The sequence below is a fragment of the Phodopus roborovskii genome, unplaced genomic scaffold (assembly GCF_943737965.1).
Source record: "Phodopus roborovskii unplaced genomic scaffold, PHOROB, whole genome shotgun sequence".
NCBI lineage: Eukaryota > Metazoa > Chordata > Mammalia > Rodentia > Cricetidae > Phodopus > Phodopus roborovskii.
Window position 1 is genome coordinate 1,743,333 of NW_026126586.1, and position 27,363 is coordinate 1,770,695.

The following is a 27,363-nucleotide window of genomic DNA, read 5'->3' on the forward strand; positions in this document are numbered from 1 at the left end:
TTAGAACCGCTTCAAACCTGTGTGCGTCTTCAGATGTCTTCATTTACATGCCAAGACTACCGTTAAGGAGAAATGCCCCGGCTCTCTCCTCACCCACCCCGCAATTCTTGTTTTGACTACTTAGTCTAATTATCATGAGGATCTCTTATTCAAATATATATTATTTTGCCTTTCTTTCTGATCCTACACCCCCCCACCACACCCTGGCCTGTCCAATTACATAATAGTCTGCTTTCCTACAAAAGCCAGGCACTTTCTCCAAATCTCCAAAATGGAGGCGCTAGATACACCTTATTATAATCAGGTCGGCTATGAAAGAAAACAAACAAAAATTAATATTAAAGCTTTCAGTTCGTATTGTTTAGTTGCCTGTCACCTATCTTTTAACTCCATCTGCTCCTCCCACCCCCTCCCCTTTCCTTTGTGATAGGTGCCTAGCCACCTGTAGCTTGACTCTTTCTTAAAGTGACAGCAGAGAGTCCCTGACTTTGGAACCATGTTGGCTAATGTATGCGTGCTTGATGTCCAGTGGTGTCTTTAAACATATTTTTCATTTTTACCCCATCCTTCTTTGAGCCTCACGTCTACATTTCGGAGTGTTGGTGAATATCTTCTAAGTGTCCCCCATCTGTCTGTGTTCCCAAGAATACCCCAAAACTTCTTTTCCTATTAGTGCCTGAAGGAACTCCAAAGAGCCAGATAGAGGCTGTGGGCCAAGTGGTCATGTGACTCTCATCCCTTGAATGGCTATTTCCAAACACTAATGTATTCTACTTCCTGCGGCATTTTTGTAGTTGTTTTCTTGATTAATCAGTTTAGACTGTATGTATCATTCAGGAAACCTGACCAACAAAGGACTTGCTGAATTTAGGTTTTGTTCTTCTGCTCTCATATTTTTCTAAAGCAAACAGAAAAGCTTCAAAACTGACCTGTACATGGTAAAAATTTGTAACTTCTAAGATAGGTGTTTACATTCAGACAAGTGATCCAGGGTTCATCAGAAGGAAATGCCATCCTCTAGGTGGGTTGTGTATAAAATACAGTGTGTGCATATAAGCCTTTGGGTTACAGAGTGCCATACACAAATGGACAGCGTTTATAATGTGCTCAGTAGGTGATTCAGTCCTCTCCATGCAGAAGAATGATTTATTTATCATGTATTTATGTATGTGGAATACCTTCCATTTTAAAAGGAGAGCACGCTCAACAGTGACTAATGCATGAAGTATTTTGTCTACAAGGAGCATACCCATGTTGATTCTGCCTTTTAGCCAGTACTACATCATCTCATCTCCTTGATGAATAATAGAAATGAGATTGTTTTAACTCTAAAAGAAATGTCTAAATGAAATATGCAGGTGAAGACTGAGGTAGCCTACTTCTGTGCTTGGTTAGAAAAGCCAGCTACTGCAAACCTAAAAGATGTTTGCTTGAACATAATGCGAACAGCTACTTTTTATTTGGGACATTCAAATAGGCAGCCATTTTCCTGGGTGAGTCAGATTGGAATTTTATCAAACATTTAGTCTGATAACATTCAAATTATTATGTGAGCAGGATTTGCTAATTTTACTGTTTAAAAAAAATTGTTGATTTGGGTAATAACCATTACCATGTCAAGGCTCGGTTACTGTTCATTGGCTTCAGGGTTTTCATATGGGAGATGGAAGTGGAGGTTTTTTCCTTAATAGTGGCAGATGTTAGAATCTAATTTTATTCCACAGAAACCCTCTGGAGAGCTCTGAGACTTCAGGTGTGTGTCCAGCAAGGGGACATTAACAGCACCATAGGCCTTGCCTTGTATATGTTTTTGTGTTTGTCGAGTAGAGCCTGCAGACCCAGCTGCACAGGCAGAGTCAGGGGCTTCTGCTGTGTCTCCATCCTCATCAGGAAATGATTCCTCCTGCTTGCTTCACGGGACAGGGTATTTCTAGGTGCAGCAGGGAGCTAGAGCGGTTACATCTGACTAGACACACTTGCAATGTGATCTTTTTCAATCTCTGAAGGGATAGGTCTCTGGCTACTGTGGGTTGGGCTGGATTAATAAGGAGAGTTTATTTTTAATTTTTAAACACATAAAAGAGGATTTTTACTTTAGAATATCATGACATTTAGAATAGGCCAAATAATTTAAAAACATCTGTGTTCTATCAATTTCAGACACTTTGTCTGTGAGATTCAGGGTGTAGTATGAATGAGAGGGATTCAGGTCTTCAGTGTTCCTAGGGTTTAAAAACAATCCAGCATCACTCTGACTTGTAGGTTTGGTTAGTTGAGATGTCTTAAATAAAATCAAACTGTCACAAATCAGTAGGGCTAGAAGTAGGGCTAAAAAATGTAGTGTGTAAAAGAATTTATAGTAACAACACCTAGAAATAAACCAGAGAACCTATGACAATTTATCCTAGTATGTTAAGGAAGGCATTTTTGGTTTTGTTCAAGCAGAGTTGTACTGGGTAGAAGCTGGGTAGGTGCTAATTCATGCTTTTAGGATGTTTGCATCACAGACTTTGCTGTGGCACGATTTCACCTGTGAAGGCTCCTATTTAAGGCACTTGGGAGGCCCTGCAGACGTGCGAGTCACAGTTTCTCTTATTCCTGGTGCCACATCTTTTTGGAATATCCTGTGAGATCCCTGCACTGTGTCCTCAGAGCCCATCTCCTACATGTGCATAGAGAGGGCCCTTGATGGGAGCTATTCCTTTGCAAGCTGTACCTCGTCCTTTTCAGCTGGGTAGGGCCAGACTCAGACTATTGGCAACTCAGGTTTCTCAGGGTCTGCTTGCCTGAAGGAGGAAGGGCCAGAGGAGCATTGATGAGAACAAAAGAGAAAACTCAGAGCACACCTAGCCCCTGCAGCTCCTGTCTCCTGCTAGGTCAAGTTTAACACATGCTTGACAAAGGCCTGTACGAGATTTTTGAGTAGGAAGGAAGAGTTCACTGGTCTCCTCTGTAGGGTGGTGTTGTTAACAGTTGCTGACAATGTCATGTGTCTTAGGACTGGGAACCCATGTTGCTATACTTTTCCAGAACATTGATCCATCTGTCCATTTCTAGTTGAATGCTAAAACCAGGCTATTGGAATCGTTGGTTTAAGTACCAGCCACCCTTGTGAGCATGGCAGCCCATCATGCCAGGCGACTTGTTTTTAGGACTAGTTAAATCTGTAGATCGGAATAAGATTGTATTTCTGTGCTCTCAAACAAGCACATGTTTTGGTAAATCCAAGGTTTGATCTCCCAGGTCCAGTGCTACTTACCCAGTTTTTGCTTAAAAAGTTCCATAAAGGGATATTTTCCCCTTTAACAAAACAAACAACAACAAAAAAAAAAAAAAAAAAAAAAAAAAAAAAAAAACCTGTGGCTCTCTTGTTACTATTTTCAAACGATTTAAAAAATCTCGATTCTTAACCTCTAAAATTGATTATGTAAAAGTCATACATACTTTTTTTTGCAACTAGTAGGTTTAATGGTTACAATTTATTGAATGCAGTTTCTGCATTTTTAGGAACTTTGGGTATAATTTAGAGAAAGAATTGTGTGAATTTGGACCAGTACTGTAAAGAGGGTCTTAGGAAGCGAGGAAGACCATGCAGCAGTCACCCATCCCGTTACAAAGCTTGTGTAGAATCTTCTCTAACCACAGGCCACCTTTCATCCTGAAATGGTAGCAAATGCCAGAAAAATGTTGTCAGAGAACCTCAGGGAAGCCTAACTCAGAAGCTCTTTGGTACTCGGTCATGGATCAGGTCAGCTCTTAGGAGAGGCAGCGTCAACAAAGATGGAGGGAAGTGGGCTCCCTGAAGGGAGGTGGCTGGCAGCGGACGTTCACCTGAAGACTTGATGCCTGCCGTCCAGTTAGACCCACACAGAATGAAGTGCAGGCCTGGCCTTTGGGGCATGGACCCAAACTGGAAGGGGGCTTTGCCCCGGGTGTCTTACCTGTCTTTATGTTTTGGTCGATAAAGGTTTTACTTTAGCTTTAGGTCCCCAACCTTCACTTGAGGACTGAAAATAAGGTCACATGAAATGGATGGGCAATGAACATGAGTTTATGACAAAAGGAAAATAACTCTGGAAGAAACTATGCTTCCGATTTTGCCATTGAGCAGAGGTGGCATGGGAGACCAAAGAGCCTGGGGAGAGAATTCCACCCACTCTCCTGCCGTTAGCATCCCTGAAAGTAACCGTAGTGGCATAACAGTTTTTAAAGAATTGGTTCTGAGTAGTGTTTTGGATTCAGTTCTTTTGCTTGGTAAAATAACACAAAATTATAGATTACCTACTGAAAAGTAAACGCCTATGTTTTAAAGACATGTAGGAATAGAGCCATTCCATAATTGACTGCCAAATAACTTGTAAAGTACGAACTCCAAACCATTTACAGAGTGATTTCTAATTGTCAAATTGATGAAGGTGTTTTTTCTCCCTAAGTCTTAATTAATCTGCTTCTGTTATAGGTTAATAGAAAAATCTATTCTCCTTTGATTTTTTTTTTTTTTTTGAGTCAACAATTTCAGTTGCTTTTGTGTTGTTTCGAACAATTCCCTTTTCAAGCAGTGTACTTGAGGAATTGGGTTTCAGTACTGTTTCATAGACTGCCAGCCTCCTCGGCCGCCCCAGTGCCTCTCATTCCGTAAATCAGATCATAGGCAGCATGCTGTCGTATAATAAGGTGTCTGATCCTTATTACCAGTTTGTTGATGCACAGACTCCTTCAAATTGACCATCGCAACACATGGTTTCCCTGGAACTAGCTGTGATAATTAGCGTGGTTCTAATGAGACAGAATGTCACTGATCTTGTGCTGAACTGTCGAGTATCGACACTACGGATGGGAACTGTCAGAGCCCGCCATCTGTGACAGCGCTTGGCATATTCCAGTGGCAAGGTAGAGTGTGCTCAGTAGAGTATTTTCAAACAAATGGCCCTTTTCTTGTCGAGGCTCTGCGATCTGCTCAACTGGAAGAGAATGGACGACCCAACTTTGTCCTACGTGAAGCCTATTTTGACTTCCATGTGGGAACATTGGCTGTGTTACATAAGAGAGGGCTCTTTTGTTTAGCAGGTGACTCTTTCCCTGTTGTGTTTGTGTCTGTGTGCGTGTGTATGTATGTGTGTGTGGTAGCCTTTTCCAGTTGCCCATATTGTCAGCTAATAGTAAAACAGTCACTTCAGATACTTTCCCCTGATTTGAAAATTGCCTTGTTTAGGAGAGATTTGTTGGGGAGCTGAGGATGGGTTTTAGTGATGAAATGGTTTGAGTCAACAGAGGGAGAGGGGAAGTGGAGAGAATTCAGGATGTGGGCAAGAACACACAAGAAGAATTGGAGTGGACAGGACGTTGGGTCTGCAGACTCCAGAGAGGAGGGGTATTGTACTGGCGTGGAAGTCCAGCACTGCTTATCATTCCTGAATACGCTTTGTTACTCTTTATTTCCTCCTCTCTGCAGACCACACAGGGCTTGTTCTTCAGAACATTTTCACTAATCTGATCAGGCAGCCAAATACGCCGGGAAAAGTGCCTTAATGATCCCACTAATTACCTCAAGTCAATATGAACTGTATTATTAGACTGAGGGAAAATATTCCATTAGGTCTCCCCCTCGGGAGTTTCTCCGCTTTGTGATGTCACCGAAGCCTTCACCCTCTCGCTTGTAATTAATTTTATTTACACACGCAGGCACGCACAAGGTCACACCTGCAGAACCAGCGCTGGCCAGGGAGCTTGTGGTACTCGGGCTTAATCAGATCTGTCATAATTACCATTCTGCATGTTTCTGACACACGCTGTGAAATATTTCAATTTAACTGCCGCTACCAGCACAACCAGATGTAGTGCGAGTGTGGCTGCATTGGAAATATTATTCCGCAGGATAAACTCTCCCCTCCTCCTCCTCCCCCCCCCTCCCAGCTAATGTGGCACGGAAGCTGATGTATCCTGTAAATCTTGAATGCAGCGCTAGATTGATAACAGGCGATTAGACAGTTTAACCACAAACAGCTTGTTCATTTTTCACAAATGAAAACCACATGTGGTGTAACTAAAATTTCAGTCGCCTTTTTTTTAAGGGTTGGGGTGTGTATTTTTGTGTAAAATGTCCTTAAATAAAAAGAAAATGCAATACAAAGAAGAGAGAAGTTACCTAATTTTTTTTAAACCAGATTATTTATCAAAACCTTGTCAGATTCCATTTTTGTACGTTGACCAAAACTTAAGTGGGAAAAAAGACTGGTCTCCTGTGAACTTTCTGGGCACTGTTTTTAAAAATATTTCTTCTTTTGCACTGTGGGCATATAATACTCCTTTGACCTTAATGCCTTTTTTTTTTTTTTTTTCTTTCTTTCTCTTTTTTTTTTTTCTTCAGGAGTTAACTCTCTTTAAATGATAATTTTGAATGACTTTCTAAGATTGAGCATATGTAGTTTTTCCAAAAACAGCTTTCATTGTTATTTTTGTAGTTAATAAGTTGTTACTCTGGTCTTTGTGGTCAGATATCAAACAATTCCCAAACGTAATGGCCTCAGCCAGGAAATGTATTTCCTAGATCCTTGCTGGCTAGCAGTCGTTTTGAAAGGTAGGGTAGAAGAGACCAGAGAGCCCTGGAGGAAGGCACAGGCATGGCCAGAATCACCACCAGGTTCAGGAACCCCTCATCCCCCCACCCTACCTCAACACCCCCCCCCAATAAGTATAGAAGCTCGGTAGAAGGCTCAAAGGAGAGTGTGAAGGGACACAGGTAGCCACAGAAACAACTACTGCTCCATTCAAAGCAGATGTGGCTGAGTTAAAACCATCCTGTGCCAAATAAAGTACACTCTGTTTATTTTTCTGCTTTGCTACTTTCCCCCAGAGCTCTCTGGGCTCTGTGGTGGTTGGCTTGTCTGAAGGGTTGGGTCTCTCCCTGTAGAACATCACCTTTTCTCGGCTCTCCATCACCTTCTCCCTCCTGCGTGGACATTCTCTGGGATCGCTGGACTCCCTTCCTTTCTAACCTGCCTGTTGGGTGTTTTCTGTTTCCTCTGTTATGTCTCCAGCTCGGAAATCTTTACATTTTTGCCTGTCCACATGTTCTTTTGGCCTGAGTGCCATGCTAAATGGAAAATTAATCAGAAAGGATTTGCCTATTAGAGTCTTTCTGTTTGAGCTGTTAAGATGTTCATTCACAGAGTTAATTTAGGTCCTATCTCCCCTTTCCGTAATCTTCACCTGTCTTTGTAGACTCATTAGTTTTCCTTGTTTTTGCAGCCTTACTCTGCCTTTGTAGTTAGTTTTCAAAGGTGGTGTTTGTTATTATCGAAGATTGGATTCAACCTCCATCTTTCATGCCACCCACCTATTCCAACACTTTCCTCCTGAGTCTAGATGTCACCCAGCATCCTTCTTGAAACAAGAGTGGAGGCCTATCCAGAAGGGATAGGTACTGCATTGGAGCTGGGGACAATTAATCTGGGAACGTTTGTTTTGTCTTCTCCTTGTTGAAGACATTGATTATCACGGCAGTGAAGCTTACACTTGCATTCTGAGCTGAAGAAATGAGAGGACCTGGCTCCCGACTAACTGCACCGAATGGGGAAAGGGTACCAGTAGGTCCTGGCAGATGCACGGGTGATTGATGAAACACCTGAAACGTGAGCTTCATCTTTCAGAGGAAACCTTGAGTCTCGGAGAGCTGTGGTCCAATCCCCCTATAAATCAGTGTGTTGTGTGTTTCCAGGAAGTTAAGCAGCTTGAGTTATGTCTAATGTCCTGTGTGGAACCCAGTTAGGTGTTTCTGAGACTGAGACAGGTGTACTATGTAAATAAAGATACTATTTTGATCGACAGTACCGCCCATAGAGGGTTTGGCTTGAGCATAAATCATAGAAGTACTGGGAAGGCTTTGCTTTGGGGGAAGTGCTGTTTTGGTGGTCGGCATCTTCATCTGAGACTCGTTAAGGAAGACTGACAGGGTCCAGGCAGAAAAGAGCTGTTGAATTCCGCGTTGAAGAATGGGTATGGCTTCATGGGTGCTGGGACACTGAGTGCATTGTTAGGGCAGTGTGAAAAAAACCCGGTGCTTGGAAAACCACAGGTTTGGGAGAGGCTAGGAAAGGAGAAAACAAACCTAAAGGGAACATGGCAGGTTGCTCCCTCGAGAGGGTGCCCACATTTGCAGGCACGTGATTTGGAACACGGAGCATGTGGGCCTGCTGAGAAGTTTCCTCCCCAAATGGTTCCTTTGAGCCTTCTACCGCTTTACTCCCAGCACCAACCAACATGAGCGCCCCTTGTCCTGGTGCTACTTGGCTACTTTGCTGAAGTTTGATGCACTAAATGAAATGCAGATTTACTTTCAATTAGGTCAGGGAACTGAAGGCTGTATGTAAAATATAGACTTACAAACACATGCTCTTAGAAATCCAGCATAGTCCATGCCAAGCTGTTACTGTCTAAATTGCCTTCTTTCTTCCTGGCTGGCAATTAATTTTTGTTTCTGTGTTTAGAGATGGGGGGAAGGGTAATAGCCTAATGCAGAATAATTTTATTTTAGTAATTTTGATTAAAGAAAGTAAGTAACTTGGGCCCTGGATAATCATAAAGACTAAAGCCATATCCATCAAGCTAAATTTCCAGACAGTTAGTGTTTTTGTTGCTGGGTATATTTTACACTGGCCATCATTGTGATATAAAGTTAAGAGATGATTGTGTGCTCTGTTATTTCCTCCCCTCTGCTCCGATTTTCATCTTCATTCTTCACTCTCTTTCCCCTTTCTTTTGGACCAGCCTTCTGCCCTGTATTGTAATCTGAAAGGCAAATACTGGATGTGCATTTGCTCCTTGAGAACTGAACTGACTGAGCAGATAAGTGGCCCATTTCATAGTCAGCTTCCTGTCATTTACACAGTGCCTCTCCCTGCTGACCCTGGAGCACCTTGCTTTGATCCATCCCTATGCTGCCTCTCCGGTGTCTGTCCCATTGCTTTCCCTTCTCTTTGGGAAACCCTAGTCTGTGGGAAGCCATGCTTCCAGGGCTTGGCTAGGCTGGCCGGCAGTTCTGGAAGGATAGCCCCAGCCTCGCTTACCTTTAGAGTCAGTTACTCAGATTAAGGTCTGAAGCTAACCAGATCAGAATGCTGATGCTACATTCTGAGTTTGTAAACTCATTCCCCAAGTTCATGACACAACCAGGAAGGTGGTGCATTATGTGTACATTAATGCTGTTATCCACTGATACTACTTAAAGCATGGATGTATTTTAGTAGTGATCTGCAATAGAACTGAATACATAAATCTGCTAATTCCCATTGGACTGACCTGAGAATTGGATGTTGTGGGAATCATTTTATCAACCCCTCCCCGCTCACGCTCACATATCCATACTCATCAGCCTTCCCCCACACAGCCACACACTATCCACACTCATCACCCCACACACAGGCACACACACGTATACATTATCCATACTCATCAACCTCACACACAAACTATCCATACTCATCACCCTTCTCTCTCTCTGTCTCTTTCTCTCTCTCTCTCTCTCTCTCTCTCTCTCTCTCTCTCTCTCTCTCTCTCTCTCAGGCATACACTATCCATACTCAGAGGTACAGCACTGAAACACCTTTCATGGGAAACAACATCCCAGATGTAGCCATCCCATTAAGAGTGACTGTTTAACTCTTTTCTTTTTTTGAGACAGGGTTTCTCTGTGTACCTCTGGAGCCTGTCCTGGAACTCACTCTGTAGACCAGGCTGGCCTGGAACTCACCGAGATCCGGCAAACTCTGCCCCACCTCTTAAGAAACATGTTCCCTTGGAGTGGTAGAGAGGGAATTTATTTCATAAATCCACAGCTAATAAGTTTTTCTAATTTTCTGGGTTCTATCTAGATTAGTTATAAAAATATTTGAAGTATGTGAGTATGCATTTGGTATATGTATATATACAGATGTACATTTAAGGTCGGGCCCATCCTATTCAGGGGTTCTTAGCCTGTGTTCCACTTTTCCTAAGAGGACAGTGACTTGGAGGGAAGAAATGATTTATTTTATGTGACCTCTAACTGGAAGTTGGTGTTTCATTCAGTCACCAGCAACAAATCCTGGCAACATTTGTAGTCATATTGGCTCCTCCCTAGAAATCTGCTACTCTAGATTAGAGTTCAGTGTGTTAGTTTAAGCACACACACACATGCATGTGTGGAGAAGCGTGTGAGCACGCGCGCACACACATTTTACTACATCAGAAATTTTTGATAGATTGCCTTAGTCCAGTCCATCCCCACAACATTGTCTAAGTTATCCATAAACCAATTATGTATATTAGTGTAATTGGTTTTCTTTGTAATCTTATGTATTTTATTTCAAACATGTAAAAACCTCCCTCTGAAAAGGCATCCGTAAGCTTTACCCAGACTGCCAGAAGGGTCTATGGCACCAAAGAGATGAGATCAATGATAAATTGAGCAGAGGGAACAATTACATGTTTAACATATTAGCCTAGGAATTTTTGAATTTACCTGGGAAACATTTTCTTCCAATTTGTTTATTGCTTTCTGGTGTGCTTATTTTTCAAAGGGCCGTCACTCTAAAGTATAATAAGAGGGGATTGCAATAATTACAATAGCATCTAAAACAAAACTGTACCAACAGCCTTGTTTCTAGCATAGATACCTAACAGCAAGTGTGTGCTTTGTTGGATGAGAGAATGCCTTCCCTGCAGAGGAAAAGGATTTACCAGCTGGGCGCTATACTTTGCTCCCTCCTTCCCTCATACCTTCCCTCCCTCTCTCCTTTCTTCCTTTCTTTTTTGTTGTTTTGTTTGTTTGTTAATTCGTTTCTTGAGACAGGATTTGTCCTTGAAGCCATGGCTGTCCTGGAACTCACTCTGTACTCAGAACTCAGAGGTCTGCCTGACTCTGCTGGGATCAAAGGCTTATGCCACCACTGCCTGCAAGCTACACTTTTAATAGCAGTGCACCCCTGAATTGAGGATGATTCTTACATTACTGGGTGAGAAGTGTTAGGAAAAATGCTTTCTGACTGTCTGTGTGTTCATATGACCCCCTGGCTAGGACCTGTGGAAGAGCGAGTGACCCAGGAGTAGATGTCATCAAATGTTGCATCTCTAAAGAGTGCAGAACAGTGGGGGGGGGGGGTGCTCAGCACAGCACGGTCACACTCCACCCTTGCCTGCCTCTCCTTCAGGCATTTCTGCACTGGCTGTCCCCAGCTAGGGCTTGTGAGGAGTAAGAGAGGCAGCCTGTACCTCCCTGGAGTGGCCATTTTCACCCTGACCCACATGATACTTCCAGCCTTTAATGGAATCTTGTGAATCACAAGATTTGATTCTCTCAAAGTAGACGAACTTCAGGTAACAGGTTTGCGGAGTGGAGAAAATTACGTGGTTTGAGCCATGAGATGGGCATATCAGCAAAATGATAAGCGAGTTGGGAGCTTAGTTGTCCTCTTAGGATGTGACTCCTAGGACTCATAAATCCCAGATTGCCTTCTCTTGCTTAAACTTCTTTCTTTCTCATCATAGAGGGAAGATTTAAAATTTTAAACCCCTGATTTTAACTAAGCATGATGGAGAGTATAGCTCATTCCTGACTGTCTGCAGTACTGAAAACTTTTACATAAATCTGTCAAAAATGTAGTACAGAAATATTTGTTTAAAACAACCTAGTAGTAAATTAATTGTACAAACCTATCGGGTGAATTACCTAAAAGATTACTTATTTTATGAATTCTCAGTTTTAGCATGTTTTTCTTCTCACTCGTGGCTCACACACTCGGCTTCTGATTGGAATGTTAATAATGATTAGGAAGCAGCGCATTAGAAAGTTTACTTTGTAAGTGTGCGTGTGTGCTTGAGTTGAGGTATTAGGAAAGTCCAGCTTCCTAGTTTTCTTTCACCTGCTTTAGGGTTCTTATAGGAAGCCAGGTTCAGTTCAAGCCTTATTTCTTTTTAGTAAAGGCTCTTCCTTGTAAATTGACATTGCTGGACTTGGCAGCCATCTGTGAGAGCCCAGGAATGGCAGAGGTATACCTAGTCTTAGCATGGCCCAAATTGGGCCATTTTTCTACCTTCGCCTCGCAGTGCACTGGCACTCCAGTTTTTCATGGGGATTTCTGCTAAGTTTTACAGTCTCTGAGTGCAAGCCTTGAGATATTTCCAAGTATCTTGAGAGGAGTGAAGGAAGAGTTTGCTACTGCAGGACAATGTGTGCTCACACCTATTGGTGGGATTGGGAGTGGGCTGGAAAAAAGACGCCAGAGTGGAAGGCTGGGACCAGAGCCATAGGTGTGGAAAAACTCCAAGAGGCCTTCCTGAGGGCTAGGCTTCATAGGAACTCACATGGTTATACAGGGGACAGACAAGAAAAATTAGATTTTTAATTAAAGCCATTTGCTACGCATATTTTTATTACATAGTCACTACAGAAAAATCAGAAATAGAAGCATAAGGAAGAACATAAAAATATCCATAATCTCAATCACCTAGAGATATTCTGATTTAATATCCTGATTTAGGCTCTTTATACACAGAGACATGTACTTGTATACATATGTGTGTATTGCTGTATATGTATGTTGTGTCCATTTGCTTATTGACGTAGCCATCAATTTCCTATCAGTGAAATTAGGTTACTTTCAACTTTTGCTGTCATGGATAATGTGAGTGTGAACATTTCTGTAAAGTGTTTATATGTGGTTTTTATTATCTTTTGTTTGGAATAAGCGCTAGATGTGAGGTTACTGGCTTAGGAATTTGCCCTTTAAGGGTCATTGCCAGACATTCTTACCATCTGCATTTTCATGTTTCATAGGTGTCTGTTTATACTCAGATATCAGATATGCTCCAATACCCCAGCCTGGGGTGGAGTCGATAGTCAAGCTGTTAACTGAGCTTTGTTGTTTAGGATGTAGCTGGTGTGGCAGGAATATGGTAATAGCTATTCTCTTTGGCTTTGTTAGTGTTCCAGGCTCTACGGGCTGATGAAAATTTGATAGGGTCAACAATAATAGATGACAGCAATTGTTGACATTGTTATTGAGCACCAAGTCCTTTCCATCGATGTCCACTTTTAATTCTCAATATACTATGAAGTAGATGATTAAACTTTCTTTTACAGTGGAGATATTTGAGGTTTGAAGAAGTTGAGGAACCTGCCCAAGATTTCTATCAAGCTTCTTAGACAGACCTTCGAAGCATAGTATGTAGACAGGTAGAGGTTACAGAAACTCAGTCATTTTCTCAAGCCAGTGTGATAAGGGCGGGGAAGCATAGTCCATTCCAAAGCAACAGGTTGTGTGTTTTCTCCCTACTCCTTCAGTGGGCTTCTTTAAAGCCCACGGCAGCATTCCCCTTCCTGAGGAGACATCCTTCTCCCTGTCTCCCTCACACCACTGCTTCCTCCGCTCTACTTCCGTCACTCTTGGTATCTGCCCCTTGGTGACTTTTATCACAACCGCTTTAAACTAATCAAACGGACTATGAGTTGTTTAAGTACTTTTATTTAACATCTTTGCAACCTTCTGTAGTTATCTCAGACCAGGCATGAGACAGAATGTACTATGTCTCATTTGTACCATCCACTGTGAGATTTAATAACATTATTATCTACATTTTGTTTGTTTGGTTGGTTGGTTTCGGTTTTATTGAGACTGGGTTTCTCTGTATTGATTTGGAGCCTATCCTGGAACTTGATCTGTAGACCAGGCTGGCCTTGAACTCACAGAGATCCACCTGCCTCTGCCTCCCAAGTGCTGGGATTAAAGGTGTGCACTACCAACACCTGGCTATTGTCCATATTTTGTAGAGGAGGAGTCTTCCCAGAGGCTCAGAAAGGTGGTTTGCTCAAACTGGTATGGATTCTTTCCTACCCACGGTGTGCCTCTTCATCAGTCTACCGAGGTGCTTGACCATGGGTGGAGGGAGACACAGTATTCAAAGGGAAGAAAAGAAAGCCTTTCTCCTAGAGTAAAAGAAGTAGAAGACAGAACACGAGGCTGTGTGGGCGGTACCTAATGATTAGTGCAACTGGATGTGACCAGGCATAGGACTAAACACAGGCTGTGAGGGCACAAGCTTTGCTGCTGTGCTGGGAACCTTGAGTAGTCACATTGAACAACAGGGAAGTCTGGAATGTCAGAAGGTGAAGGAGGGCTATGTTGCTTTTCACCCTGCAGTCCATTCCTAACATCCTCTCAAAGACGGTCAGGTGGATTCAAGAAAGTTAAGTTCCCTGGTCTGTTTGCCTGGAAGCTTTCAGAGCTCTGAGGCATGCTCAGCCTATAGCTCACAGGCCCTGTAAGGCCAAGGATAACTATGGATGGAGTCCAGTACAGAAATCACAGATCACAAACTCACTTAGAGCATGAGGGGGTCCTCTCTCTCTCTCTCTCTCTCTCTCTCTCTCTCTCTCTCTCTCTCTCTCTCTCTCTCTCTCTCTCTCTCTCAGCTCAGCTCAGCTGGGGGAGATTCAGGTATGGACTTTGTAGATGACATCATTGTGTCACAGTATCTAACGAGAGGGCACACCTGCATTAAGAATCACATTAATTTGCCCTTTGAAGGATTTCATTAGATGGTGGTTTCTTGTTCATAGAAGCTGTGGTCATCACTGGTCGAGAGGAAAAATTTTCCACTGCAAGTAATTGAAAGAATTTGGTTCCTCCAAGAATAAGTTAAGGAAGAGGTACCCCAATTTGAAGAATCAATGGTAGACAGTTCTTTGTGCCAGAAGCAGGGGCTAGCCTTGAGAAGTTACAGCATGCATCTCAGGGTATTCTCCATTTTTTGAGACACCCTTTATGAAGAATTAGAATGGAAACTTAAAGATTTGAAGGTCAGGTGTCAAATTGTAGAGAGAAGCTAAACCATTCTACTAAAAGTTATAAAATGTCAAAAATGTTGGCTGGTGTGTGTGAGGGCAGGTGAGATTGTTTTTCAGAGTTCATATTCATGTATCGGGCATAAAGTCAGATTCTTGCCTTAGATTTGGAGTATATATAAAAATCAAACATTTATGGTTGGCACCTTCAAAATCTAATGCTTTAAAAATAAAATCCAGGTCTCCTTTTGAAATCTTTTATTTCTGTCAAGTGAGATTGTCTCTTTCAGACAAACGGTTCTCAACCTTCCTGATGCTGCACCCTTTTAATACAGTTCTCATGTGTGGTGACCCCAACCATAAAACCACCTCATTGTTACTCCACGACTGTAATATTGCTAGTGTTATGAGTTGTAATGTAAACACCTGTGTTTTCCAATCGTCTTAGGCCTAAGGGGTCACAACCCACAGGTTGAGAGCCACTATTAGAGATATTTTAGTAGCTTATTTGGAATTTCACACATCTCTTCATTTCCTTTTTTTTTTTTTCACCTTCTCAATTTCTCTTTTCATAAATACCTTTAATTTTGAAGATTCCTTCACCTGGGAACCTTTTAAAGTAAGAGCCATTTGTATCTACTCTGGCCACAATGTTGTTTGATACTCTTGCTATGAGCTGAACAATCTGTGTGGAGCCAAAGGAAAACCACTATGCTTATGCCTTCCCTGCCATGTGAATGACCTAAAGAGGGGAGGGGAGAGGAGGGAATAAAGACAGTAGAAAGCAAATGGTACTTGTTTTTTGTTTGTTTTGTTTTGTTTTTCTGATTACCTTGAAAGCAAAATGAAAACTAAAGATGGTTTGTTAGTGACTCTGAGAGCCCTTCTAAGGTCACAAAATTTCAAGAGGTCTTCCTAGGCAGTGTGTAAGTGTTATTTTTATGCTAATAATAAATCTCCTGAAGCCATGCTAGAGTTGCTTAACCTCTTAATAACAAAGAGGCAAAAGGAGAAGCTTGTAGATAGTCATTTTAGGGCCTATTATTACCCCACTATAGAAACCCACAGATTTTTGGCTAAGATATTATGTCCCTTAAATAACTGGAGAGTCTGGAAGGAGCTCAGGAGCCAAAAAAAACAGTAATCTCCAGAATCTAAAATAGCAGTAGTTTAAAATATTTTCATTATTACTTTTTCTTCTTTTTAATGAGTATATCAGAAACCACACCTTGAAAATGAATATCTCTGAGGGCACACTGAATATTTAAGCTGCATTTCCTTTAAAATCCAGCTTGGAAGAAGGTGACCATAACACATCCCTTTCAGTGTAGAGATGTTTTTACTGGCACATACATCTCTGTTCGGATTTATTCTCCATGCTTTCTTTAATAAGATAAATGTTAACCGGTCTCTGCTGTGCTACCATCGATGTCATTAAATGGAAGAGGAAGATGGTGTATTCCCACTAATTTATGAAGGAGAATCTGGCCTTCATTGATATTGATAACAGAGTCTCTTGTTAGGCCACCGAATAATAGGTGTTAGCAGAGGGTTCCCTTCTAAAGAGTTTCATGGAGTTTAGGTTAATATGTTAGGTAAAGAACACTATCCTAAGACAAGTGTTTTTATTACAGGACATGATGGGATCCTTTTTATTAAATTATATCATGATTTGAATTGGGAAAGAAGAAAAAACTCACTGCCTTGTGCCTTCAACTATAATGCCTTTAATCAAATAATGACCTTCTGCAAACTAGCTAATTTAAGCATTTGGGAAGATCAATACCACTCTGCCACCAAAAAATGGCCTAGATGATGAAATCTGATGTATTTAAAGTATCATTTCACCCTTTTAACCTAGTAAATAATTTAAAATGCTTTCAGGGTTGCTCTGCCGTATATTTGACTTCAGTGTCGGAACTGTTTGGGTTGTCCTGAGAGGCATCCAGGCCTCACTCTTAGAGCTTTGAGTATCTTTGAAGTGAGACTGTCCAAAATAATATGTTTAAATACCACATTTTGGGTATGGTGATATAAAAAATAAAAGATATTACAGTGGGTCTTTCTGTAAAGTAAAAGGGGTGGTTTAAAACACAGCAATCATGTGACATCTTTTGTTCCATCTTAAGCCTTTATGCTAAAGGTGACAGATTCGGTAGTTCTGACAATTAGAACCCATTTCTTCCCCAGCTTATAGGAGAACACTGTGAAATTACCCTTGAGTGCCGGCAGCTTTGTAAATAAAAAAAAAAAAATTGCCCTCTATTAGCATGTTTGTGGGCAGATTAAAAACTGTCTTCATTTGCATAAGTAACACTTACAGATTCTTTTAAAAGTAGGAAATTATTTCCTGAATGATAAATTGCAAGCTTTATAGTTAGTTGTTGTTGAAAATGTACTCATTCAAAATGCCTAGTGTAGTTTAGTCTACAATGGTGAATTTTTTTGTTGGAAGTACTGTTTAATGGATTATGTACTCCGTTCTTGTTCCCACTACTTACAAAACTGTAATTCATGCTTTGCACTAAAATGTTTGTATCAAATACTTTCCTATTTAGATTGATTTCTTTTAATATCATATATTATACGATATGCCCCAGAGATTGGAAGAAAATACTCCTGCAAATAACACATAAAAGATGAGGGTAAGGGGGGATGGGTGCAGACTTTAAAATGTTTTGCCTTTTAGAGCTCAAATTACCATTCGATTTTTAAAATGTATTTTCCGTCTTAGGTGCGGCAGGAAATCATGTCATTTTTCTTTCTCTCTTTATTGCTCTTACTTTTAAAATGTATATGTACATAATGGCATTATATACATATGCATATTGCATTAAGTCCCCCCCACCACCACATGGTACCAAAGTCTGTTTTCCCCTTGAAAACTAGTTGTGTTAGGAACTCCGGGCTTTGTCCCAGACCAGGCCTTGTAAAGCATGCCTGGGTATGGAGGATTTGTAGGTACAATGTGCATTTCTCAGCGGACATTGGTTTCCTGCCTCAGAGTCACTGGGTAAGCCTTCTGTGTTAAGATATAGGCACCGAACTGATTTGAACTCGTTGCTCTAAAGAATGGCATGGAAACCAGAGATTGAGTTTGGTTGGAAATTAGCAGCTGAGAGACGGAGGTGCCAGGATTTTTATTTAAATGTGGCACAACAAGATCTTGTCAGCAAGCACATCATTAGAATATTGAGTTTGGAACTGCTAATTTTTCCTTTAAAATGAGCACACAGTCATGTGTTTCATGGACCATAATAAATTGCCATTGTGTTGTCACCGAGTTTGTTTTGATTTTTGTAACATGGGTTTGGCAGTCACTCTGCTTTTTCTCTTTCCCATTTCTCTCCTAGTCTTACATTTCCTTATTAGATCCCAAACCAAAACCAGTCAAAAGGCTGTTCCTCATTCCCCTTCCCCGTTAACCTCCTCTACGTCGCTTTCTTGCTTACGGTAGCAAGACATTTGCAGATGGCTGTTGGTTACTATAAAGAATATAACAGTATTTCCTTTGTGGCAGATGGATTTAAGACTTTTAGTTCTCAAGAAATGTAGGTTTACAATACATAACTTTACAGGATTTGTGTTGTATATAACAGGTCTGAACACATTATCTCAGAATTTATCTGCATGGCATCTTCAGCTTATTTGGGGTCCATGCCAGTTCTTCCCCACTCCACCCCCTGCCTTTCTTTCTTTCTTTCTTTCTTTCTTTTTTTTTTTTTTTAAAGTAATAGGCAGTGCTGTGATTGATAGCAACAGCTCAAGGCGTGATTTTGAATAGAAACAAAGGGTTTGGAACAGAAGGTGTCAAATTAAACTTTGTCAGTTTGAAAAGTAGTAACATTCTGAAACTTGTACTAATTTATTTACATGTGGCTACTGTTTATATTTTGCCCTCATTAGATGCAGTGTGATATTGCTTGGCAAATTTACTACATTTAAAGTTTAGGTTGTTCCTTGTACCATTTTAGTTTTCTGAGAGCTCCTTGGTCTCATTTGATGAAGGCTTCTTAGGCCTGCATCTTTTTTTTACTGTTCAAAAAATTGTGATCTAATTTAATTTTGAGAGTAGTTCCCTGATCCTTCTATCTCCTGTGCATAACACATCAAGTCCCAGAGACCTCTCTTAAAAGGATAAAGTTCACATTTTACAATAAAGCACTGCTTCTCATTCTTAACCCCCCCCCCCAGCATTGTGATACTTCTTGGGGGGTTCTCAGCCTTATTTGTCTGATGTCAGCAACATCTAGTTCTCTTCATCTAAATGCATCCATTCTAACGTTTAGGGGACTGGACTAAGGGACAGTATTGGGGAATTAGAAGGCATTTATGTCCTCTTTAGTTCCTTTCTTCAAATCATAGATTACTGTCATGGCTGATGGGGGGAAGCAGTAGGATTTGAGGTAGCCACAGTACTCCAAGGTATTTAGTATAAAGACAGGTTGCCGATCCTAATTGGGAGGTTGTAAGTTTACTTCTATTGTGACAAAGGAAAAAAAGTGTCAAAAATGTGTTTTTCCATTATTTAAGAGATAACACAAGCACAACATTTTGTCTTCTTTCTCATTTTTGAACATCCTTGTAGTATTCTAACAGTTCCCAGATGCACTGTGAGATATTTCTATATGAAGCCTCTGCTTCAGCCTGGCCCTGTCTCTAAAAGACAGAAATGAGCTCCAACTTCAGATTCATCGCATCATTTTTAGATAAGGAATTAGAAGTATTATTTAAGGGCAGAGGTTAATAGCAAAGTACCGGAAGTGTTACGTTAGTCATGGGCAATTAATAAAAATAAGGCTCTGTCTGGGAAGGGCAGCCACACAGAAGTGACAATATAGGCAAAATGTGTGTTGAATGAGTCAGAGCTCTCTTTCTGAAATATTTGTTAAACCCACATGAGTGTGATTATTTAGGAATTAGCTGTCATTATTAGCTGTTTTAAAAGAACTAATGATTTTCTTTTCCAAGAACATCTGTGATCCACATGTTTTCCACTTATATCCTGGCGCCAAGTGATCTCTGCCTTCCAAACACAAGTTCCGAAGGCTGTGAGACCATCAGTGTTTCCAGCTCTCTCCAAGAAGCGTTTCTGACACCAATCATTCTTAATTTAACTCTTGGCAATTTTCAGCTACATGTATTTATATCTAAAAAATTTACTTCTGAAAAAATAAAAATGATAGCAGCTCAGTGTTCAGTACTCACAGGGACCAGCCAAGTTAGGAAACCTTTCCTCTGTTCTTCTCGAGCCTTCTCACTTCTCTGGGAAGGTAAATAAGACCATGTTTCCAGGCATCCAGGTTGTGTCAGAGGTCAAGGTAGTTAGGAAAGGTGGTTAATCACTTCACACTCAAGCCTCCAGGGAGGCATACACATATCCAATATGTATTCTGCAACATAATGTTGGATCTAGGAAAATGAATGATATTTTTATGACTTGCTCCAAACAGCAAGAATTTACACATAAGAACTAAATAATATCTCCAGGGCAGGTGTGTCTTGACCACTGCAAATACTTATGGTCAACTTTGTAGTTTATGTTCTATCTGTTAAAGTAGAGCCCAGCTCTGGCTTCTCCCAGCAGTCTGGAGGTTCACAGGGGGATCTGTGGTCAGGTGAGAAGCAGGTTTCAGGGTCTATCATCACAACTGAGATTTGGTTTGTTTCCTTTTCAGTGCCTGTTTTTTGAGATTGAATGAGAGCGTTATCACATTCATATGTGTGTGTGTGCATACATATATATGAGCACACATATATATATGAGCACATACATATATATACACACACATACATATTTATAGATGAGTGTGTGTATGTGTGTGTGTGTGTGTGTTTAATTTAAAAAAAAAAAAACTTTATCCAAAATCTTAGAGGAACTTGGCTGGTGTGTATAGCCCAGTTTTATACTGAAATCAAAAAGAAACCAGCAACAATAAAGCCTGTGTAACTGACCCAGAATCATGAGTGTTCTGGCCAGCTAGTAGGAAGCTAATGTGTCAGCTCCCATCTTTCCTTTTACAATCTCAGGCAGTCTATCAGACCAATTCCAGAAGAAGAAGGCCTTGTTCTCTTTACCATTATCACATAGAAGTTGCCTTTGAATGGCCCATGTAGTTTGAAAATAGAAAGAAAGACATACAATTGTCTAATTTCATCTCCTAGTAACATTAAAAAGCAGAACCCTTTCTGGATAGATCTAAACTCCACATAATACAGGTACAGTACCCTATACAACTGGCTTCCTGGAAATTGTGAAGAAAGCCCTTCATTTTAGAGCAGTTTCCCAAAAGCAGAGCCCCAAATGGTTTCCTCCCCAAAAAGGACTGAGGGAGGAAGAGAGGGGAAAGGACGTAGAGATGGCCTGAGGTCGAGATTTGTAGGGATGGGGTAGAATGAGGAAGAGCTTGTCTGGGGGTGCATTGGAGGGGGTGCTGTCAGTGGTACAGGACAGACACTGTCCCCGTCTATATGCCAGTCGTAGGGGCCGGCACTGGTGAGGTGGAGAAGCTGTCCTTTAGGGTCCCGGTGAGCTGCGTGCACACCATCTGATGAGCTGTCATCGAGCTGTGCTGTAGCTTGAAAGGGTGGCTGGTGGGCTCCAGTTGGACACTGAGCCTTCTTCTTTCCTACCCCATTGCTTCTGGTCCAGTAGTGTAGATGGGATGAGAGTTTGAGATGGTGGTGTTCTCCATTGAGCCAGTCAGCCAGTGAAAACTCTAGGGGCACACAGGGTCAGGCTGGTACCCTGACTGAGTTTGTCCTTCACTCTTCACCCTGAAAACTTAGTGCAGTTCCTGCCTGACAAGTCATATATGAGTGCTACGCTGACAAAAAAAAGCAGGATTCTAGGGTCCCTTTAAGAAAGTTCCTTGTTGAAGAAATCGCCTAATGCCCATGGTAACAAAGCCACGTATATTCACTAAGTCACACTGGTGCCCCCCCCCCCCCCGCGTGCCTGTGTCTGTCTCTGTCACTCTCTCTCTCCTCTTTCCCTCCTCTCCCTACTGTATGCGTCTTGTCTGTCTGTTTCTCCCCTTCCCTCCTTCCTTCCCTCTCTCTCCTCTCCCCCCCCCCCAGCTTGCTTTCTAATACAAAAAGTGTAAGCTTAGGAAAGCCTAAGGGGACAGTTTATTTCTAGAACTCTGACTTGCCACCTCAATGCCCTCAGTGGTCACTGGGGCAAACGAGAAGGTTGGGCAGGAGTTACCCTCTGTTTCTAGCCCACCATTCTTACTGCGTAGTCTGAGGAATGCTCTCTTACTCTTGGAGTCTGAAAATGTCTGTCCTTACTTTCTTTGTGTGTGTGTGTGTGTGTGTGTGTGTGTGCGTGCGCGCGCGAGCGCACGTGTGCGTGTGTGTGCGCGCGCGTGTGCGTGTGTGCACCTGCTTTTATACACGTGTGTCCACATGAAAGGTTGATGTCTAGCTGTCTTCCTTTATGATTCTCCAGCTTATTTTTTGAGTCAGGGTCTCTTATTGAACCTGAAAGTCCCCATGTTGGTTGAATTGGCTGATAAGCCAGCCCCCAGTGTCTGTCTCCGTCCCCATCTCTGGGGTGACACATAACAGCTTTTATATGGGTGATCGAAACGCAGATCTTTGTAGGTGCACAGTAAGCACTGATCCACTGAGCCGTGGATCTGCCCATGAAGATGTACATCTGAGCACTGGTTAGAAACAGAACCTGCTTCTCCTATAGCTACAGCTATCTTCTCACAATGGAGTAAAAGAAGAAAAAAAAATTAAAGCAGACTGGAGTGTGATGAGAGGGAGAAAAAGTTAACTGTTGGAGCACTGACTGACATGCCACCCTCTCCTCCTAAGGGCTGGCTGTGTGAGCTGCTGCGCTGGAAAGAAGATCCTTCTCCAGAGAACAGGACCCTGTGGGAGAACCTGTCTATGATCCGCAGGTTCCTCAGTCTTCCTCAGCCTGAACGCGATGCCATCTATGAGCAGGAGAGCAATGCTGTGCATCACCATGGCGACAGGCCGCCCCACATCATCCATGTTCCAGCAGAACAGATTCAGGTTCGTCTACCTTGGCCAAGTCCATGCAGCACTGAATAAACAAAGCCTTCAACTTAGCAGGGAAATTAGCGGTTCTCTTCCCACAGTCTACATGTAGGCTTTCTACAGGAGACTACAGCACACTGCCCACTCACTCAGGGGATAAAAGGAGGGTAAATACAGTGTTTCCAGCAGGGGTGTTGTAGTCTTCTCACTGTAACGTGGCAGGAAGTGAGCCCCTTTTTTGGACTGCTTAGTTCACTAAGGGTATCTTGATTAGCACTGGGTTTTGATTACGAAAGCATAGAACATATCTTTTGGTATGTTTTTTAAAAATTCAAATTTGAAACATTACTTTTCTAACTAAAACCATCCTGCCCTGGAGGAAAGGAACCACCACTGTGCTGTAGAGGACAGTCACACATTTCATTGCTTGGATTCTGTCCAGAGTGAAGGGGAGGGAAACCTATCTTACTTTATGCTCCTTATCCTGCCTTCTCCTCACAGTCTTTCCATCCACCCCAGGGCAGGACAGGGTGAGTCATGTCTGTTTGTCTTTCCTTAGAGCCCCTCTCCCAGCACCCTTGGCAAAGGAGAGTCTAGAGGCGCTTTCTTACCAGGCCTGCTGACCCCCGCACCATGGCCCACTGTTGCTCCTCAGGTGAGCGGGCACCAGTTTCCTGTGCCAGGAGAAAGGGAAAAGAGATGTCATGAAGGCCAGCTCCCTCAGCCAGGGTTTTCATTGTAAAGGGCAATGATGGAATGGTCATGGCTCTGGCCAGAGCACACAGTGGCCGCACTTAGCCTGTGTAGGGCACAGCCTCTGTGTGTACCAGCTGCCAGGGAGGAACTTGATTAAAGTGTTGTGGACCAGACCATACGGGGCCTCCCTTGGGTCAGGAATTTCAACAATGCGTTCTAGTTGAATTTAAGCTGTGTAACTTATTTCTGCTAACTCTGAAGGTGGCTTTTAGCTTTCTCCTTTAAGGGAAATGCTGTTGCCTCTAGGGTCCCAGAAACCAGCCTAGCATCTTTGTTGAATCACCCACGTTCCTCCCTGGTATTGCTGTCTGTGAAAAATACAGGTATCTGTAGCTAAAATAATAGAGTTATCCATCCACCAGGAAAAAAAAAATCCTTGAGTATTTATTAAAGATAAAACAAATTGAAAAAGAGAACCCCTTAGGATATTAAGCACTAAAATAATTGTGAAAGCCTGAAAAACCGACTGTTTCAGCTAAAACAAAGACAAGAAAGATATATGTTAAGTAATAAAAATAGTACTTGTTTGAAAATGTAAATTGTTTTTAATAAAATTGCTTCTTAGGGGGATAAAAGGAAATGCTTAAGCACAGGACAAATGTTCTAATACAGTGCCACTTTGAGCAGCCAGGGCTGATTGGCTTGGCTGCTAAGAATTATGGATGTCGAGTGCGGCGCAGTAGATGCATGCCACACGTTTGTTACGTGTAATTGTGTACAGGAATTACAGCACATATGCAGATACTAATTATGAAAAAGTGTCTGTATACATTAAATTTAAAGCCTAATCACATCGTAGTTTACTATAGACAAAACAATTCGCCAGCTGGTGTAGAATGGAGTGAACCTTTATTTGGTGGGGGTAAGGAAAAAAAACATAGTGTTAGTGCAGTTTGGTAGGAATGTGTGTGTGTGTGTGTGTAAGAGAGAGAGAATTGGAACTGTCTGACAGAACATTCTTGCACCTCCAAGAGGTGTGCAGAATGAGGGAAACCTTGGCTGTGCTGGCCTCAGGCTGCAGCCACAGAATGCAGCGTGGCCAGACACACTGCTTTCCCCGTGGCTGGGTAACTCAGCCTTCTGATGTTGCCTCTGGAATCTAAGAAGGATTCTTTTAAGTCATTGTTAATTAGTGACATCACGATGTGCTTTGCTGGCCGCCTTGGGTGAGAATCCTTCTGAGAGAGTGCGAGGCTCACATTTTTTCCCAGCTGTTTTTCTCCTCACAAATAAGTGAGCACAGTAACCCTGCAAGCTGCACTGCTTCCTAGCTGCCCAGCTCCAAGCTCAGATGTGTACTTGTTTATTTAATAAAGGCTGTGGGCTGTTTAACTGGCCTGCTCTTTCTCAGACACTGCATAGGCTTGGCAAGCACCTACGCTCGCTCCAGCAGGCTCTGAGCAGCTCTGACTGCTTGTTTGTTTATTTTTGTTTTTGCAGCAGCAGCAACAGCAGCAGCAGCAACAGCAGCAGCAGCCTCCACCTCCTCCTCCACAGCCGCAGCCTCAGCCCCAGGCAGGCCCCAGGCTGCCCCCACGGCAGCCCACTGTGGCCTCATCTGCAGAGTCCGATGAGGAGAATCGGCAGAAGACCAGGCCACGAACCAAAATTTCAGTGGAAGCCCTGGGCATCCTTCAGAGCTTCATCCAAGATGTGGGCCTGTACCCGGATGAAGAGGCCATCCAGACTCTGTCGGCACAGCTCGACCTCCCGAAGTACACCATCATCAAGTTCTTTCAGAACCAGCGGTACTATCTCAAGCACCATGGCAAACTGAAGGACAACTCCGGCTTGGAGGTGGATGTGGCAGAGTACAAGGAGGAGGAGTTGCTGAAGGATTTGGAAGAGAGTATCCAGGATAAAAACGCCAACACCCTCTTTTCAGTGAAACTGGAGGAAGAGCTGTCGGTGGAGGGGAGCACAGACATTAATGCCGACTTGAAAGACTGAGGCATTGTTACTTTCAGCCGTCCCACTGATATTCACTAACAAAATGAACGTCCACCTTGTGTTTATTGTTTGGCCAATGAATCTTCAGAAACTTGCACAAATGGGAAGTTGGGAGGACTTGACAGACAGCACTAAAGGTTTTACTGTTTTCCGGACTGCGTGGCAGCCCCAGTGAAGCGTCAAGGGTTGTCTGATGGTAGGATTTGTGTTCAAGGGCTGTGCCGCAGCGTGCGCCCAGTCAGCATGATGCCAGAGATTGGTTTTCTTTTAATTATTATTATTCTGGAGCCTCAAATAAGCATTATAACTTCTGTGATTATGATTGCCTTTCCTTTAATTATTTCTGTAACACTCCACACTGGTCTTTGGAAACTGGCCCCTTATTTTAAAGAGAAAAAGGAAAAAAAAATGAGTTTGTTACTCGATTGTATGTTAAAAAAAAAAGAACTATAGACTGTGGAACGCAGTTTAAAGATGACATATGCCAACAAATGCCTTGTATTATATGGCACTGCCGTAATTAAAATTTGTTTTTTATTTTGGAAATAAAAGTTCACTGTAATTTTTTTTTCATTCTCATTGTTACATGATTTTTTTTTTTTTTTTTTTTAAGGAAAAGAAAATGTGAAACACAATTTAGTCCTTGTTATTTATTTGTAGATCCTGCAGCATCATGTTGTAATTAAGTTTTTGGAAGTTTCTGTTAAATGTAATGTTGCTTCTCTTGTTACCATACTGATTTCCTTTCTATTTATAATTGTATTTTGATGGGCAGTAAAACAAAGTGTCTTAAAAGTTTTAAATAGAGAAAATGTGCTTTACACAGTTGCCTATAAAAGTCTATGTTATCCAAGCAATTCACTCTAGGAGCTTCACTTGTTGTTGTATGCAATTTTTACTATCATGCAAATAAGCTTAGGTAAATAAAACTTATAGATCACCTTAGAAAATTATGCAATTAATGTGAAAATAATTGATGTTTGCAATGTGTCTTCCTTTGGTTTACAATCAATTTTAAAGCGACATCTGTATAAAATTTCTGTATAAAGGTGTCTTTCTTTTTTATGAGTTTATGACTATGAAAACACCAGCTATTTTGTTACAGCTGCTGTTTTTATAAGTGTATCACAATTTTCTTTATGCAGAAATGTGCTGATTAGGAGTGGTTATTGACTGTAACTACACGATTAAAATTGTTTGTATAGTATGCCATGGCAGGGTTTGTCTACTTATGTGACCAAGCTCAAGGACGGCTGTGTCGTGTAGGTGCACGGACACTTTCTTGATAATAGCCTGTAAAAGCAACTGAACACTCACCTGAAATACTAAATTCAAGCCCCACACATGCTCAGTGTTAAGCAGGTATGAAATTTCACAATGCAGATGATAATCTGGTTTTGCTTACTACACAGGACAGTCAAAGACTTCAACAGAAACATGAATTGCTCTTAGCTGTTCAGTACTTAGAATGTTTATATCTGCTTTTTTTTCCCCCTCACAATCCTCAAATTATGGCAATACTTTTCTTTAAGCTAGGGTGTATTTTTCAAAGACATTAATAGCATAAACAAGTGAACCTTCTGTGGGAGAACCCTTCGTATTAACTTTTTTAGGGGAGGGAGTTGTTTGGCTTGGTTTTGATTTGTTGTACAAATAAGTGATAAGTAGGGAAGGTACCATAACCCTGAGTTCATTTGACTTCCTTTGTCAAAACTGAGAACTACATGAAGAAAGTAAGAATATACCCTAGATCGAAACACGTTCTTCTAAACCTGTACCACACTCCTGCAGCAGTCAGGGTGGATGGGCAAGGTGTGCTGTGA

The 27,363-nt window shown here is 41.8% G+C and overlaps 1 protein-coding gene across 7 annotated transcripts in view; it reads left to right on the forward strand.

Annotated features, from left to right (window-relative positions):
• Satb1 (SATB homeobox 1) overlaps positions 1–26,747 on the forward strand; it is a 91,088-nt gene extending 64,341 nt beyond the window's left edge. For 5 of the 7 annotated variants that reach the window (XM_051204219.1, XM_051204218.1, XM_051204216.1 and 2 more), the window contains exons 10-12: positions 22,646–22,849; positions 23,394–23,489; positions 25,031–26,747. In XM_051204219.1, the coding sequence (XP_051060176.1) occupies positions 22,646–22,849; positions 23,394–23,489; positions 25,031–25,540 (810 nt within the window). In that variant the 3' untranslated portion in view covers positions 25,541–26,747. The remainder of the gene's footprint in view (positions 1–22,645; positions 22,850–23,393; positions 23,490–25,030) is intronic. The other 2 variants (XM_051204221.1, XM_051204220.1) reach the window with 2 other exon arrangements.
• Positions 26,748–27,363: the final 616 nt, after the last annotated feature.